The sequence below is a fragment of the Phaseolus vulgaris genome, chromosome 9 (genome assembly GCF_000499845.2).
Source record: "Phaseolus vulgaris cultivar G19833 chromosome 9, P. vulgaris v2.0, whole genome shotgun sequence".
Lineage (NCBI taxonomy): Eukaryota > Viridiplantae > Streptophyta > Magnoliopsida > Fabales > Fabaceae > Phaseolus > Phaseolus vulgaris.
The window spans coordinates 12,122,414-12,140,852 of record NC_023751.2 but is presented as its reverse complement, the minus strand read 5'-3'; the positions used below and the strand labels follow the sequence as shown (position 1 = coordinate 12,140,852).

Genomic DNA, 18,439 nt, shown 5'->3' with positions numbered 1-18,439 from the left:
TTGTTATCATACATATTTGACATGTTAATAAATATTTGTCACGTCATAAATATAAAAAATATTTAATATTAATTTTTTAGACCCTGTAAATAAATTTATTAAAAATATCAAAATTGGTGGCCTTATCTGGTATTAAAAAGAAGTGCGTCTTCCATAATCTAAAATTTAGGTTTAAGAAAATGTCACTGTATTTAATCATTTATATAAATAATTAAATGGTAAAATACTGATGAGTGTTAACCCCTGTATCGAAGCAAGTGTTTCTGGTTTTTTCATAACAATGATTCGACGTTTTAAGCTTCACAAGATCTCCACCTTTGCTTCTCATCCAATCACTTTCCTGATCTCTAATGGGCGTGTGGCAATCACGTGGAATAAAACTTATATTTTCTTGCAAGTGAAAAATAGATTTAGTATCTTACTGATAAAAAAATACAAATTGATTTTTAATTTATTACTTAATAATAAAAAAATTAATTTGGTGTTGGATTTATTTTTACATATCTAAATATTAATTTTTCTTCTTTTGTTTTAAGTAAGTTGATGATAATGTCTCACATATTCAATTATTAAATTGAATATTTATTATTTTTCTTTCATTACAATTTATGAGTGATTTTTATTTTTAATCGATATCATTTTTACCGTGTTTGCATAAAAAATGTAATCAACGTAACACATCCAACAAACTGTTTATAGACTTATTAATCTATTAAAAAATTCAGGCATGTCAATCTATTTAAAGTTTTAATATTAAAAAGAACTATAATAACTGGTATTTGTTAAAGGATCAACATATACTCTATAAGAATGTCAAATAAAAAGATATTGAACAAAAATTAATAAAGAATATTATAGAAGATGAATTCAGTTTATATAATAATTGTTGTTTTATTTTATAAAACATGGAACTAAATATAAAAGCAACGTTTGACGTAGTTTTAAGAAGGCAAAGTTTGATGTTTTTGTTAATTTTATTCTTATGCATTTCCATTTGGATCAATTTTATATAGAAAAAAAGGTTAAAAGGGTAAAGAGATATTTTATGAAGAAAACATTAAGATTCATAGATATTAATTTTAAAAACTTTTACTTTTTACTCTAAATGCTAGTAATATGAGGTAACTCAAAATAAAAATATATTTTATATATGTAAATATTTTTTCAATTAAGAGCTCATTTACATTCATAACATTCTTTTAGAGAACAAAAAGATTCTTATAAGTAAAATTAACTTATGAATCAAACATCTTTAAAAATTATCTAAAAAACTTTTACAAATTAATTAATGATGCATTCCTATATATAACTAGCATGTGACATATTTTAAGGTTGGTAAGTACATATTTATAAATACTATCGATACACCTACATCTACATGTTTCTATATAATAAATTCTTTATCTTAATCTCTTTTTCTTAGTTAAAGTTTTAATCTGTACGATTTAGTGTCTATATTAAATATAGATATTTGTACTTAAATAGATACATTGTTGTAAATCATAATCAACTTCCTAATTTAACAAATGCATAACCGCAGTTATTCAATTTTGGATCAATTAAATTCTTAAATCTAACTCATTTGCAATAATTTATCAATCATACCTAAAAGATTACTTGCACTACAAGTAATAGCTAAGAAGGGATAGAAAACACCAAAGTGAGATCCAAAATAACATAATTAAAATCCAATTAAGAACCAAACTAGTTAAAATAACCATGTTTTAATAGATTAAACCTTAAACTTAAAAAATTAACATAAAAATGAATTGAAATATTTCAGATGAAAAAATGTTTACTTTGTATTAAAATCTAACCAACTAGTGCAAATAGAATCTAATTTTGAAAAAGAGGAGAATTTTTTAGTTAAATTTGATTTAAAATATTTTATTAAATGCAAATAAAAAATATTTATTTATTAATTATTAATATTATTATTATATCTAATTTTTATTTAAATACTATAAAAAAATTATTAAATAAAAATTAATTAAAAAAATAATTAATCACTATATTCACTAAATCAAATATATTTTAGAGATTAAAAAAATTAATATATAAAATAATTGTTATTATCAATAAATAATTTATAAATTTATATTTAATTAACTACAAAATTTAAAATTATAATGACAGAACTTGAGAGGGCTGTAGAAGAAAATTATTTCACCTTTTTAATGAAAACATCTCCTGAAGTTAATTTATATTGTCAGTATAAAAAATTCATTATATACTAATTAAAAATTATCACTAATATAAATTTTTTTATAAAATTTAATTATTTTATTTTATTATTTTTGAATGAATTGTATAGAAATCATTTACATTATTAGGACATATATTATTTACTCACATTTATATTCATTAAAAAGTACAACTTTCAACATTACTACCTCAATAAATCATAAATCATGTTTGCAATTTTTTTTCTTTTCTCAGAGGACAAACCAAATGATCATATAAATTATATTTAAATAGTTATGTACCTGTGTGGATGTCAGGGGCTGAGCAATATTGATCCACGTCGATACACAAGGGTCGCCGTGTCCAATTCTTCAAGTTTCTCTTCCTCTTCGTGCGATTGCACTCAAGTCAGCGATGGTGCTCAATGTGAATTCTCTAATATTATGAAAAACGTACATTTTTTCCCTTTAGAAGTTTCTTTAGTAGGTTGACTTGGGCTTTTGCCATTTGGGCCAAGCAACCGATGGCTAGAGACATGCCTAGTGGTCTCTGGGTCGTGCCTGGTGGCTTCCTGGAATCAAGGGAGTGCTCTAGAGAACGTGCTTGACTAGAGAACGTGCTTGACTTATTCAACAGAAGTTATAACTGTTTGTTCCACGTGTAACCACGTTTCTTATTTAATAAGTCTTTTAATGTAAACTCTTCGTTCCTCCGGTGCCGACCGGTACAAGTTAAAATTACTCACATAATATTAGACTTACTTTTGTTACTTAATTACTCTTTTTTATTCCACTAGTTTAAATTTATCTTTAGTTTCAAATCAATGCAATTTGATGTCATAATCTTTTAAAATTAATACAACTTGTATGTATTGGTGTAGTTTCGATTATTGACATTGTGAAAAAAATATTATGACTAATTAATAAGGGGTTTTGACCATCATGGGGCATTTTTTTTTTCCGTTTTTACCAAAATGGGATCGCTTTCAAAAAAATTACAAATATGGGTAAGTCGTGCCAACTTGACACGACTTTGTCACGTCAGCCTGAAATCATGCCAAGTTGGCACGACTTCTGCCACATCAACCCTTGAAGTCGTGCCAACTTGGCACGACTTTGTATATATATATATATATATATTATTGTAAAATTTTCTTATTTATATATTGAGTAGTACGTTATGTAATGTTTAAAATTAATTTGATACATAATTTTCTAAGGGTGTTAGTTTTAAGCAATAAAAAAAAAATTGTGTATGGATCATGTTTGACGGTAATGTAATATATTAATTTGGTTATTAGATTAATAAAAAAATATGAAAAAATTGTTATTGCATTTGGAAATAAATAGAAATGAGAATTAATTATTGGAAAATAAATAGAGAATTGTGGGGAGTTTCAAGCTATACATCTGTCTTGTCTACATGTAATTGTTGCTTGCTCATTTTGTCATTTACAGCTAACGACATTTATCGCCCCAGTGTATAGTCTCCACAATATTTCCAAACTTATGAGGTCTAATTTAATCCATGAAATAGATGATTCAATTCTAAATAAACAAAAAAAAGTGTTCATATTGCAGAACTGAAGGTCACAATATTTTTGTCCGCATAAACAAGATTGATAATAAAATTCAATTTCAAGTTTGATTATTAATTTTCTCATTTTCTTTACCTAATTATTTATTCCTTCATAAAAAAATTATTTATCAAATTAATTTCAAATATTACATAACTTATAATTTTAATTATAATTAAATAATTATAATATATATATATATATTTATTTAAAACACAAGATTTTTTTTTTAAAATATATGATGTGGACAAAGTCTTGCCAACTTGACACGACTTCAGGTTGACGTGGCAGAAGTTGTATTAAGTTGACATGACTTCAAGCTGACGTGACAAAGTCGTGCCAATTTGGCATGACTTCTACATATGAAGTCGTGCCAAGTTAGCACAACTTGTCCCAAATTTGTAATTTTTTTGACAACGACCTCATTTTGGTAAAAAAAAAAAATGCCCCATGATGGTAAAAAAACCAATTAATAATGATAATTTAAAACAAGTTTAAATGCTTAGTTTATATTATGCTTCATACATGCTAAATATATGGTTATATATATATATTAATGCTAACTATTTTTAATTTTAATTATTTAAATAATTGATTGGAGTAACTTTAATTAGTTATATAAATATAACATTGGAGGAGCCAAAATATGCTGATAACATAGTTGATTCTTGTGTCTTGAGACAAGAGTGTTTAAAGAGAACAAATTCCAAAAGGTAAACACTGTGGTGAACTGAAAACATGGCCTTGCCTAGTTAATACTCAGCATCTTGTGGTTGTTTGAAACTTGTGTCCAACAATAATCCATGGATACCCTTTATGGAAGAAGAGTGTAAGTCCAACTCCAACCCATAAAGTGCTACAGGGTACAATTACATATATAGTTTTGATTATGGCTGTTTGGTTTCTAGCTTGTATTGTAGCATCTGCAGCCATAACAACAGCCATCAGATTTTGATGAGAAGGTCAAGTGGGCCATCCTCATACACTTTCACTGTCTCCCTTTTCTGATTCTCCATTATGTACCCATGCTTTTATTCAGCTGCAAGTTCAGAAAATCTTCACCAAAATTGGGTTGCTGTGATGTGAGAGTACTGAGTTAAGATGGCTTGTGTCAGAATGCAAGAGAGAAAATGACATCTGTTTTCCACTCAGAACTATGTTGGAGTCATTGAAAGGTGAAAGAACGACTGGAGTGAAAAATAGGCATGCAATAGTCCAAGGGAACAGTTCCAGCACCATTTGAAGCCACACAACTAGTCTCCCTTGTAGACCCTTTTGCCAAAAAACTCGGCACACTTTAGCTTCGGAATATTTATTTGAAGATTGAAGATAAAAGTTCCACACGTAAGGATAAGTGTGAACTTTCTATCCTCAATTCTAAACATGTTATTATCACTCATTTTCTATCACCAGATATATCTTTGGGTGTGGCCACAAGCTGATACAAGGTTATTAGTTTTTGGGTCAAACCACTATGTAACCATGGTGGCTCCTGATTCCAGCAATCAGACAAACAATTGTTTTGGTAAATTTCAGCTTTACAGCTTATTGTAGAGTAATAGGTTATTTTACTTAATTAGTATCAGGACATCATCGAAGAGTGAGTATAGAATTTTCAACACAAAATAGCTTCAAGGGCCAGGACTGTATCAGAGGGTAGAATATTTCTACACAAAGTGACAGACTTTGATTTTAAAGGAAAATGATGTTTGTGATAATTGAAAAAAGGTTTTTATGATGGATTAAGCAATATCATACTTGATATAGTTAAATCGTGCCCCTTTCAATGATGAATGATTGCATGGTAAAAATGATAATAGTTCGCAGGGAATACTGAGCTGATGCCAAATCCCAACAAAAGTCTGTCTTAGAAACGAGTTGGAGTTCCTTTATTCTCAGCGATTTTCTTTTACAAAGATGCTTTTAAATGCTTTTACAAAGTTACGTGTTATATATACTTAAAAACCACCTTTTTAAAACCAAAAATTAGATATAAATAGTTATGGTGCTGAACTCAAAATCAAATCATGTCCGAATTCAATTATGGAGGAAAACAATATTATCAGATCTGTACGAGACTAAATCTTGCTGTACCCATATTATCTCGTAAAAAAGTCATTTTTTTTTATAAATTGCTACCTTTATTGGAAAGGCTCGGCCAACAAATATCATGGTTGAACCAAGAAAAACAAACAAACATTTTAAATAGTTAAAAAGCATTGTTGACAAGTAACATATTTTGTTAAATATAAGTGTCAGTTACGTGTAAGAACAAATTGATCTGTGTGAAGTTATGCCGAAAATATGAAAAGAATATATAGGAAGAGTCTCTTTTTTTGGTTGCTGAACTCTGCCCCAAAGGAAACGATAGTTACTCATTTCCCTGAAGCTTCATGCATAAAATAGAAAATAACACCACTCAATCTCTTCACAAAAGCCACTCCCAAAGTCTATTTCCCTACCAAATTTCCCCCACTATCTACATGATCCCTCAAATCAAATCACTACAACACACATGTCTATAAGCCTAAATGTGAAATAATCTTCGTACTTTGTGAATAAGCCTTCGGCATATAGGACACACTTTGCTCTCCCCATCGACAATCCTGCAAAACGCACTCAAATGTGAATCTCCTGAAATTTGTATAAATTGAAGCCTATGAAAATATTCAGTAGGGAGTACCTCTGTGCACAGTCATAGCAAGTGGCACAATGTCCACAAGGAACAAAGAAGCTGCTGCGTTGTTCATCATAACAAATGCAACATAATTTTTCATCATATAACTCCTCTGAAGAGCTACTATATGCTACTGAATTCTCTTCATCATCTTTTGCATTTGTTCCATATGACATTCGATTTGCCTCCACTCGCATCAAGGGCTCAGTTTCGGTCTGTGTTGCAACTACATTACTTGTTCCGTACGTAACATCGACTGTAACATGACTATGCTGCTCAGCATCATCATAAACTCCAAGGGCTTTCAGAATCAGATAAACAGCAATCACAATAATTCCTACACGCAAAAATGCGGCATCTTTAGAAACAAATAGTATACATAGTTAAACCAAAGGATTTAGAACAGAAATTTTAATCACTGTACCCAGAAGTAATATGTAGACAAACACACGGACCACTAAAGAAATTTCAACATACGATGCCCCATCTCCCTGTAATCAATCGATGTAACAATGTATTCTTGAATTACTTTGGCGAAGATCTCCAAAGATAAATGAGTCAGACAAGGTTACTTGTGCCTTACATTGTTGGTTGCCGTAAGAATAACATAATATGTATTAGGGAAGGAAAAACTGAGCCTACAAGGTCCATTTTCACTGGAGCACATCTTCTTGGCTTTGGTGGTATCATATACCTTTGCTGAAACATTAACTTCCATAGTCAAGATTATGTTCCTTGCATTCATGTTTAGAACCCCAATGTGGTATCTATCATCTTCCTCAACCATGTATTCAGCTTCTTTACCTAGCAATGTCCACAAAAATAAAAATGCCCCGCCTCTTTCAAAATTTCCATATACTTAGCCAATCAAAGATAATTGGGCGTAACACAAGAGAATAGAATTGGACATATTGCTGCATAATTGGTAACGATTTTCTTTATTGAAAGAAATAATAATTGTTGTAAGCTTTCTGAAAACATATTGTTTTCTTTAAAATAAAATCATGATAAGTGAGGAGCAACTTATAATGAACAACAGTAAGTATTACTCATTCTAGTTGACAAGTAATATGGTTAAAATAGAATAATAAATGAGAGACAACTCTCTTCTTCTAAATTAGTTTTTAATGTTGAGTTAAATTTTAGATTATGTAAAAGTTCACCTTAATAATTGTTAAACTTAACAAACAAGTTATTATCAAATAACTCAAATGAACAATCTCTGTCAAGAATAGAGTAGGTTGAGAATCTCACGTTAATTACTAATATGATAGAAATAGTGTATATAAGTAGAAAAGAATTTTGAATTCATGATCCAAATTCTAGTTTCAAAATTGTAGCAGATACTTGACTACTTATAGCCCTAAAGTTGTTTTTGACCCAATTTTTTAGCTAAGACAGCTAATTCTATAATCAATTACCATTCACAGTCCCTCGAAGAGAAATTGCATTGAGGAAGCTCGTTTGTGGAGCCTGTGGTAGTTCAAACTTCATGTCTCCTGCAAAATAAGAATGATTCTTGAGACAAACCAGAAATTCATACTCAGAAAAAAAAGATAAGAGACAGCCATGACCTTTAATCACCATTCCATGTAGCTGATCCAAACTACGAGAGGTATGTTCTTCCCACCTAATACGGATGGTGGAGCCTTGATTTAACCACAAAGAAATCCCCTGAAGTTGAAAAATCAATTTCTTCAAGGACATTCTCTGGGTGACTGCTTTAGAACAAACCAAACCAAACCCTATAACAATGTTACCTTGCTTTTATAGGCTTCAACAAGGAAGAAATCCGACGCCGTCCAATTAGTTAGAGAGCTTAACTCGGGCTTCTTACTGAAAGCGTGAAGAAAGACTTGATTTTGGTCCTTGCTTGCCACTTGAAGCTGCTTCACAAAAACAGAACTGGTTCTAATCAAACGGGACGAGCCAGGACCAAGAAGGATAAGGGAATCCCCGTAATACCCATAACGGAGGGTGGCTGAAACTGCAAAATAGAAAAAACAGAGAGAGAAAGAAAAGGGCAGGGCGTGAGAAAGAGTGATGAAAGGAGGGAGGGAAGCATAAAGAAGATGAAAAATTACATGCCACAAATCCAAATGGCGAGAGGAGGCAGCATCCAAGCCTGTTGCCACCGGTGAGGCTGAGATGGTGCAGTGCGCACGGGTGGATGTAACAGAGCCATTGATAAAATTCAAGGTAGCAGCATTGAGAGCAGAGGATCCCTGTTCTTTTATGAAGCTAAAGGTTTGGTGTGGTGTGAGTGATTGGCGGGTATTTGAATTGTTGGTACCAACCAGGTGTGTATGTTGAACGTTAGGTGCTCCTTACTGTAATTACTTTCCATATCAACCACTTCAGTTTTGCATTTCTTTGTTAATATTCTTCTTCAAGAGTAAACACAATCAAATGCTAAACACTGACTCACAAAGATTTAAGCAACAGTAAACCATCACCTAACAATTTCTTCTACACATGGATACAATTTTATTATTAACTATTGACCACTTAATCGTAAAAGTAAACAATATCTACACATGCAAATTAACAAGGAAAAAGGAAAACACGCGGGTATGCAGATAGGGGGAGAAACCTATAATTAAGATATGATTGACAGAGAATGGAAAAGTCAAAAGCCAAAGAAACAAAAATATGTAAAAGTTAAAAGCCAAAGAAACAAAAATATGTAAAAGGTAAAAGCTGAAGAAACAAAAATATAAATTAATGTTAATAGAACTTTGGTTTGGCAATGAAAAGGTCTAAAAGCAGGTTGAAAGACTGTATTTATGACAAATATGTAAAAAGTTAAACAAGAGGAGCATTTTTACAAGAACAAAAAAAGAAATGATGATTTTGTACAGGTGACAACATGGGTCACTCCCTCTCGTTATTAGTAATATCAGGTGTTATTTTCAAATTTTTAAGTATTACTTTTTTTAAATTATTTATTTATGGTAAACTTTTTCCCCCTTTTTATAAATATTACATCTACTTTCAAAATTTATGCATTTCTTAATTAAATATACTTATTTTTTATATTTTAGTTATATATGTAATATTATTTTTCTTAAAGTAAACTAAATAGTTTTTCTCAAATGTTGAAACCTTAGATTGTAAAACAAATTCTATTAAACATATTAAAACACAATATTTTAACATATGTAAAAACTTTTCTAAAACATCATTTTTAATTAATTTATTAAAGAAGAGAACAAACCAAAAACAATTAATTAACTCATTAATGAAAAGAACAGTTTAAAAACAGTAACTTTTCATAAATATTTTCCAGAAAAAAATCTTAACAAACATTTTAAAAGTCTTTTTATTGGTTTCATCATTTTATTGTTACTATTATTTTATAATTTTATTATTTTTATAATTTTACTATAATAATAATTATATTAAAAATTATCATAAACTAAAAATATTATTAATTATATTTTTAATACAAACTAAACAAATAATAATTTTAAGGACAAATTAATATCATCTCAACAGTATATTTAATTAAGGGCGATTACCAAATATTTATTTCAAAACCTGTATCAAAAGTTGATTTGAAAATCTCAATAAAAACTTATAATTATTTGATGGAATAAAAGTGTAAAAAGAAACAATCCTAAACGATTGTAAAAAGCTTGGCGCATTCTCACCAACCAAATAAGGTTGTTTTCTTGAATGCACCATGCTCAACACGCGCTCACTTCTTTTTCCCTCCATCTTCCTCTCACAGTCTTCCTTTTCACCAACCAAATAAGGTTGTTTTCTATTGGTGTTGTCAGATGTGGTATATACTTTCAAAGACTTTGGCTGAGGATGCTGCATGGAAATGTTCCAAAGAAAACAACCTTAACTTAGTTTCTGTTAACCCAGCAATGGTTGTAGGGCCACTGTTGCAAGCAGAGCTAAACACTAGTGCTTCTACAATTTTAAACCTAGTAAATGGTAATTTTTGGTTCATTCATTTAATGATGTTATGCTGCAAATTCTATGATCAGTTCCTATGTGCATAAAATTTCTTTCAAGTGAAATTGAAAGCGGAAACAAACCTAATATTTGCATAAAATATCTTTCAGTTCTGTTGTTGTTTCACAAAATATAAATTTGAATTGATTGATGCAGGTTCAGAAACTTTTCCAAATGATACTTATGGATGGATCAATGTGAAGGATGTTGCAAATGCACATATTCAGACTTATGAGATTGCTTCAGCTAGTGGAAGATATTGTTTAGTTGAGAGAGTGGCACACTACTCTGAACTCGCCAAGATTTTACATGATCTATACCCAACATATCAAATTCCACAAAAGTAAGTTTAATAATTTGTGTAACTCATTTGTAATTTTATTATTATTATTATTAAGAATTAGTCTTTAAACCTAATTTAACCTTGTAAAATCGACTCACAAGTGTTATGAATTGTCTTTATCTCTAATTGATGTGGAATATCCAACACACGCTCTCCTCCTCACGTTGAGGTTGTCGGACTATATATTCATGGATTGTGCAACAACGGCGTGTCGATAATGTCAACTCGTGCATGAGACTATATATTTATGAATTGTCCAATAACGATCAATAGCGAGTGACCTCACAAGCTCAACAAATTCTCGTTAGGATAGACTCTGATACCATATTAAGAAGTAAATTTTAAGTCTAACTTAATCTTATAAAACTCATTCATAAAATGAGATTTACACTTATTTACATATTATCAAATATTTTTATTTCTAATTGATGTTTTCATTAGAACTTATTCAATGCTGAAACTGAGAATTGTGTAGGTCTGCAGACGATAAGCCTTATGTACCAACATTTCAGGTTTCCAAAGAAAAGGCAAAATCATTGGGGGTTGAATTTATTCCCTTAGAAGCGAGTCTTAAAGAGACTGTGGAAAGTTTGAAGGAGAAAAACTTTACCAACTTTTAATCTCTCAATGAACGAGTGAACGTTGATAATTTCAACTGTGTTTCGTTAATGCTTCTGGTTTTAAAAATCCCATGTTTGAAAATAAATTATTGTTCTGAGTGTAACAATTTTAATGTAATTACTTGTTGCTTTTAGTTTGATTTGTACTCGTGAAGGTAATAGAACAAGACAACTAGGTTTTATTTCGATTTGCATAATCTACTATTTTACCATAGCATAATCATGTCGATTTTTGTCTTATTTATAGTATTATAAAATAAAATTTATAAATTTGATTTTAGTTTAATACGACTCTCTTGAAAAACTTATTATCGTTATAAAATGGTATAAAAACAATTTCATTTGATGAAAAGTAATTGGAGAATTAATTTTGTATAAAAATGGTAAGAACCCTTGTACTCTTATTTTCATTAAAGAACACGAATATAAGAATTAAGTGGAAATAATTTATATATGTAATTTTACATTAAAGGACTATAAAAAATTGATGTAAAATGAATAATATATATAATATTATATTTCTTATAAATTGAGAAAGGTTTTATTCTTTTAATTTAATATTTTTTCATTTCTCACTCTTTATTATGATTTGTATTAGGCCTTGTTTTTAGTTTATCATGATTCGTATTATGATGATCTAATGTCCGATTAGTATTATCAAAATTCACATATTAAATGAATTCAGTTATCATATTTTACTCTTATTATTGAAATCGAATCCAAAAAGATCAAACTTACACGTGCTTAATTGTTAATATTTTTTTTAGTAATAAATATTTTGATCAAACACTAACTATTCCATAAGCAAGATCGCAAATGAACTAGAAAAGACTTCTTGAAAATCCAACAAAATTGTTAGGATTGCATCTTTAGCATTCTTGTTTGGAAAATATTCCATCAATAAAATATTGTCTTTAAATATCTATTAATTATACTCTTTAAATATTTTAACCGTATTATCTCCCCTATTAATTAAACTTAATTATCATATTTTAAACAACAACCTACCAAAAACATTCTTGGCGCTATCTTTATTATGTAAAGTTTACCAAACCGTTTATTATCTTTGCTACAGTAGTTGGCAACAGATAGATTCATGTATTAAAAGACGAAACTAACATGTATTTTTAATCTCTTTTAATTCTCAGAGAGTTTCCTTTTTTACTGCAAAGATATTGAAAATGAACATGTATAAATATGACCGTTACACTCTTGAAATGGTACGAAACGAGTTTTCCTGTTTGAGAAAGTGCTTTCAAAATTAGGGTTTGGATTGGTTCAGTATTAGCAAGGATGAGCAGCGGCGTAGGAAAGGGGGTGTGTGTCACCGGTGCTTCTGGTTTCATCGCTTCATGGATCGTCAAATTTCTTCTCCAACGCGGTTACACCGTCAGAGCCACCGTTCGAAACCCTAGTCAGTTTCATCCATCTCTAATTCCTCATACCTATCTCTTAAATTCATCAATAGTTCATATGAATGAATGTGTATGATTCCTAATACCTATTTCTTAAATTCATTAATAGTTCATATGAATGAATGTGTATTGTTCCTAATACCTATCTCTTAAATTCATCAATAGTTCGTATGAATGAATGTGTATGGTGTGATATGATATGATATGCGGGTAATCGGAAAAAGGTGTTGCACTTGGTTAACCTAGAGGGCGCGAAGGAGAGGTTGCATCTGTTCAAGGCGGATTTGTTGGAAGAAGGTTCGTTCGACTCCGTTGTGGAAGGCTGCGACGGTGTTTTTCACACCGCTTCACCTGTCCGTTTCGCAGTGAAAGATCCACAGGTTGCAATAGTTGATGATGATTACGGTTAGATTTTCTTACAAGTAGTTTAGATCAGTGAGTACTAGAATCGAAATCATGCATCTGTTTATTGTGAAGTAGGTTACCAAATCCTCTTTCCTCTTTTACCGCCACTTCTTAATTTTTTAAAATTTCATCATCTTCTAAGAAAGAAACAGAGAAATAAAGAAAAAAGAAAAAAGAAAAAGAAGAAAGTGATAAAAATTAATGGATAGAAAAGAAAGATGATTTATCTTGTAAAGTAACTTTATACCTCTCATCTTTTATGATATTATTAAAACTAAATGTATATTTCACTGTTATAAATTAAAGGTTTAATTATGTTTTTAATTCCTTATAAAGTTAAGAATCTTCAATTAAGTCTCATATAATCTTTTTGTCTATGGTTCTAATCTTGTTTAGTCTAGTCATCTTAAGTCTGTTTGGTTAATTTAAATAGTGACTTTTACTGTTTTTATTGAAAATTCGATTAGAAAAATATAAAAGAATTTAGTATTTAATGTCTTACATTTATAAAAGAATTAAAACTTAATTAATCCTAAATTAAAATAATATATAAAAGATATGGATCATATACTGTCGTAGATGTAATATATATTTTAATATATTTTATTTAACATATTTAAATTTAAATTAATATAAATATTAAATTTTAATTTGTTAAACAACCCAATAAACATTCATAAAAAAAAATTGCTTTAAACAAAATTTTGATAAGTATATCTTTTCTATGATAGCATTCCTATGACAGATTCAGATCTTGAAATGGATAAATGAGTTTATGGAATTTAGTTGTACAAAGATAATAGCTTTTTTTAAATGAAGATTGAATAATTAAATTTTCTATTCATAGAATTTGTAACTTAATTAATAAAATCTTTATATTTATCTCATTTAAACCAGTTATATTTTTAGATCAAATTACTCTTTTCTTACAATAATAATAATAATAAAGAATTGGAATAAAATTATATTGAATGATATTACCGTTGTATCGCAATATTAGTTGTTTATCATAAATCTAAAATAAAATATGTATGTTTAAATTAATTAATTATCATAAATTTTAATATAATTTATCTTTTAACCTTTTTTATATTTATTCTAAATTGAATTTCAATATTTAAAAAAAATTATCAACAGTTAAAAATAACATTGTATCAAATTCATCACATATCCAAAGTTAAAATTTATGTCCAAATTAATGATTTTTTATAATCTTAATATAATATAACCAATGTATTTATTTATTGTAAACATAATTTATATGTCCATAATAATTGTTTGTTATGGAATTTAATATATTATAATTTATATATTCGAAATATGTATTTCTTAAAATTTAAGTTTTATGAATAAACACCTATTATGTCTAAACTACTAGTATTATGGAATTTGAATGAAGAAAATGTATGGCCGAGGGTAAGGTGTTGCCTCTCTGCACAAAACTAATAACAAGGACATTAGTGACGTAATAGCATCTCGAACTGTATTACTTAATGGTTCCTTGACTTAAAGAATCTGTGTTAGTTAATGATTTTTTGACTTGAAGAACCGAAATCTTGAAAAATTTCACCTGAGAGATAATGTGGCATGTGGCAAGAGTGTTAAAGATGAGGTATAAGAGATGAATGTTTAACATTAAAAAATTATTGTTCAGTATCAACCACCATAAAAAATATACACTTTTAAGTTACTTCAAATTCGTTGAAGTTTCTTTCACCGGAATAAAACTGGGAGGCACAGTGGAAATCACAAACATATTTTTATGTGTGAAGCTATGTATGAAGCAACTCAAGAGTTGCTTCCATTAGAAATACTCCAAGATCGCTAATTTCTGTGTCTGCATGTTTGTAAAGGTCAATGCACTGTTGAAATTCTATTTTACAATTCATTTATCAGTTTTTTTCTTGCTCCTGTTATTTAAGATATATATGATGATTTGAATCACTAAGCTGGATTGTTTTTTTGATATGCTTGAAGTTCTTAAAATGTTTGTAGTATTGATTGGAAATGACCTTTTTGCTGACTTTCTTAAAGGATCATTGGCTGTTTTTTTTTGTTTGAGAGAAAAAAAAAATAACTTAAAACTTGCCTGTTTGTCCCCTGCTAACTTTTGTTTTCCTTGTTTCAGCTGATTGATCCAGCTGTGATAGGAACTCTTAATGTTCTCAAATCATGTGCAAAATCACCATCTGTGAAACGGGTTGTCTTCACCTCTTCTACTACTGAAAGACCTAGAACTCCTGAAGTAGTAGCTGATGAGACATGGTTTTCAGATCCAGATGTCTGTAGGGAATTAAAGGTTGGTAATATTTTTTGCTAAAATTTATTTAGGTGGAATATGTTTTTGAAGTGGTTTGATCAAAGCTGGGAAATGAACGACATGTTCTTTCCATCTAAAACAACATTTATGTACCTTATCACTACATACGAACAGCATAAATGTGTTTGCTAAATGTAAGACATGTTAATATTAATTCCAAGAATGGGGATATTTACACATACATTTATGAGAAGTATTTTATACTATAGAGTAAGACATTACTTTTCCAGAGATGAGTAAAAATCACTTTCCAATAATACTGAACTGGATGTCTTTCCTAAATGTTAGAATAATATTGCCTGAAACAGTCTTGCGTTGTTATATTAACTTAAATCTCATCTTATCTGTTCCTTTTCTTTTAACCTGAAACTATGCATCCTTATGATTGTTGAAAATTGTTTCCTTTGCCACTGCTAACCATGCTAAGCTGTAAAATTAGTAGAAGAAAATAGTGATTAATACCCACGACAGCAAATGACCACAGCTATAGTTAAATAAAGAAAGAGGGATTTAGAAAGTGCCAAAGGTGTTGGGAATTCAAGGTGAGTTGAAAGTCTCACATTAGGTAAAAATGAGTAAGATGTACAATATATAAGTAGAAGGACTCATAAACTATTATCTTAAAGTTTTGAGTTGAAGGTTGTGTTCTAGTCTCTTGTATGAATTTGTTCGCAACTCATTTGGGCCAAATCTTCCCAGTGTCTCCCTTCAATGAACCAACATCTTTCCCTTTTTCGAAATTTAGTTGTCACTAGATCAAGTGAATTCAACTGAGTCTTTAAGGTATACCTTTCTATTTGTTTTGTTTTAGTAGGAAAAAATTGTTATTGGGTATTACATAAATCATTTGGCATGTAAGAGGGTCTGAGCGCAGGTCATGTATAGTTCTTGTTGGCATGTTAAATATGTTTAATTTTTGTAGGAATTAGTATTTTAGAAGCAACACCAACCTTTTACCTAGTAGATGTCTACTAAGTCTATTAAGGGTCTATCTATATAGATGTTCTACACAACCTAAGTGTTGGGCAATCAAATTATCAACCAATTTTAGCTGAACAATTCTCTCCCTCTCTCTCTTATCTCCCCTAAAATTCAACATCTCCGAAGATGTTTTGGTTTCTGACCATCTGTTTGTTATTGACATCCTTCTGTTCGTAGAACCGGATGCTGATTTCTTTGTTTCTTTAGATTTGCATCGTTGTCAAGATGTCAAATCCTTCAATGGCCACTTACCTATCGAGGAGACCTTCCCGGTGACAATCTCTGGGTCCAATCTTTTGAGGAGTCTGCATTAGAAGGACAAGTGATTTGGCTATGGGAAAGGAGATTTCTTTTCTTTAGGTGATCATATTTTCTACTTCAATCAAATTGCATTAATCAATTAAACATATCAAAAGAAAACAACAAAATACTGTTTTGATACTATGTCATGAACTATTGAACTATCCCTAAATCTTAGGCCGTTGGATGAAATATTCATGAATGGTTTATATTAAGTCTCTAACAGCGAAAACAGGGGAAAAAGAGAGTAATAAAATTTCCTCCCAGATACAAGTAACACTGTAGTGGAGATGGGCCGTAAAGCTTTTTAAACTGTTTCAAGTTTGAACATTATTCAACCACTGTTTAGTAATGTCGATCTTGTATTTTGTAGACAATCTCTATTCGTTCCAACATGCTGTAATAATCTTATATAGTATGTTAACCGTGCATGCTAATTTTCTTATTATGTCTTCAGATGTGGTACCATCTTTCAAAGACTTTGGCTGAGGAGGCTGCGTGGAAATTTGTAAATGAAAACAACATCAACATGATTGCTATTAACCCAGGAATGGTGGCAGGATCTTTCTTACAACCAGAGGTTAATGAAAGCATTGAGTATATTTTAAACGTAATAAATGGTAATTCTTATGTACTTGTCATGTTATGCTGTTTGAATATTTTGCTATCTCCTTTTCGTGCATCTGTATATACGTGTGATGATTGATACTAAATCATGTACATCAGACTGTCTGCTGAATAGTTCAGTTGGACGATTAGATTGTCTGATGGAATGATGGAGAAAACTATCTATTAGAAACAATCTAGTAGTGTTAAGACAAGTTAAACAGTCTAGTGGGTGTTTGTTATAATTGTCTTAGGGGTTTTCCTTAAATGGTTTTTCTATTATTTCCTTAGTTTATGTTCTATATAACATATAAAGACCATTATGGGTTAGATGAGTATTCTCTATGCATAGATTCTTTAAGTATTAGGAAAAGTGCTTTATTTCAATCTTGTTTTTGTTATTGTTGAGACAGTTTATGGATGGTATACTGTATTGTGAGTAGATTTTATGTATAAAACCTTTCACTGTTAATAAAAGGGTTTAAGTATTTTATAGAACTCAACCACCTGGATTACGTGTGTTCCAAGTGAACTGGTTTTGCAGAACAAGCACACTAACTCTTTAACTTATTTAATGCAGGTAAAACAATTCCAAATAAAGCTTTTCGGATGGGTCGACGTGAAAGATGTTGCTAACGCTCATATTCTGGCATATGAGATTGCTTCAGCCAGTGGAAGATACTGTTTGACTGAGAAAGTGATACACTCATCTGAACTTGCAAGGATTTTACGTGATCTGTACCCCACATTGCAAATTCCAGATAAGTTTAATTATATATAACATGAATTGGGATCCCCAATTTTTGAAACTCTCTTTGCAGTGCTTTACTTGCTTGTTTGAAAACTCAAACCAAGCTGCAAATGGAAAGATTCTGCATTGATAAGCTTTCAGTTTGGTTAAAGTTTTATCTATAAAAATAAGGTGATAAAACTAATCAATCTTCTCTTATAGTGAAAATTAGTTTGTGTAGTTTAATGTTTTTAAAAATACATATGTATCTAATTTTTCCATAAATTAAGGTGTAGAACTTTAGTATTTAGTTACA

The 18,439-nt window shown here is 29.9% G+C and overlaps 2 protein-coding genes and 1 pseudogene across 2 annotated transcripts; 2 read left to right on the top strand and 1 right to left on the bottom strand.

The window, feature by feature from the left end:
• Positions 1-6,037: 6,037 nt before the first annotated feature.
• On the bottom strand, positions 6,038-8,893 carry LOC137822573 (E3 ubiquitin-protein ligase APD2-like). The gene is made up of 8 exons (XM_068627484.1): positions 8,526-8,893; positions 8,198-8,424; positions 8,012-8,111; positions 7,859-7,936; positions 7,021-7,241; positions 6,862-6,928; positions 6,444-6,774; positions 6,038-6,366 (listed from the first exon to the last, which is right to left on the bottom strand). The coding sequence occupies exons 1-8, from the start codon at positions 8,620-8,622 to the stop codon at positions 6,288-6,290; spliced, it is 1,200 nt and encodes a 399-aa protein (XP_068483585.1). The 5' UTR covers positions 8,623-8,893; the 3' UTR covers positions 6,038-6,287.
• Positions 8,894-10,219: 1,326 nt separating this feature from the next.
• Positions 10,220-11,510, top strand: LOC137822574 (cinnamoyl-CoA reductase CAD2-like). The gene is made up of 3 exons (XM_068627485.1): positions 10,220-10,382; positions 10,560-10,746; positions 11,222-11,510. The coding sequence occupies exons 1-3, from the start codon at positions 10,220-10,222 to the stop codon at positions 11,364-11,366; spliced, it is 495 nt and encodes a 164-aa protein (XP_068483586.1). The 3' UTR covers positions 11,367-11,510.
• Positions 11,511-12,568: 1,058 nt separating this feature from the next.
• LOC137822575 (cinnamoyl-CoA reductase CAD2-like) lies at positions 12,569-18,439 on the top strand (annotated as a pseudogene).

Excerpts from the sequence above, each read along its gene's own strand:
- LOC137822573 (XM_068627484.1), bottom strand. The coding sequence starts at position 8,622 with ATGGCTCTGTTACATCCACCCGTGCGCACTGCACCATCTCAGCCTCAC. Across the intron at positions 8,425-8,525 it reads TCTCGCCATTTGGATTTGTG|TTTCAGCCACCCTCCGTTAT; the intron begins GCATGTAATTTT and ends TCTATTTTGCAG. Across the intron at positions 7,937-8,011 it reads ACATGGAATGGTGATTAAAG|GAGACATGAAGTTTGAACTA; the intron begins GTCATGGCTGTC and ends CTTATTTTGCAG.
- LOC137822574 (XM_068627485.1), top strand. The coding sequence starts at position 10,220 with ATGTGGTATATACTTTCAAAGACTTTGGCTGAGGATGCTGCATGGAAA. Across the intron at positions 10,383-10,559 it reads AATTTTAAACCTAGTAAATG|GTTCAGAAACTTTTCCAAAT; the intron begins GTAATTTTTGGT and ends TGATTGATGCAG. Across the intron at positions 10,747-11,221 it reads ACATATCAAATTCCACAAAA|GTCTGCAGACGATAAGCCTT; the intron begins GTAAGTTTAATA and ends AGAATTGTGTAG.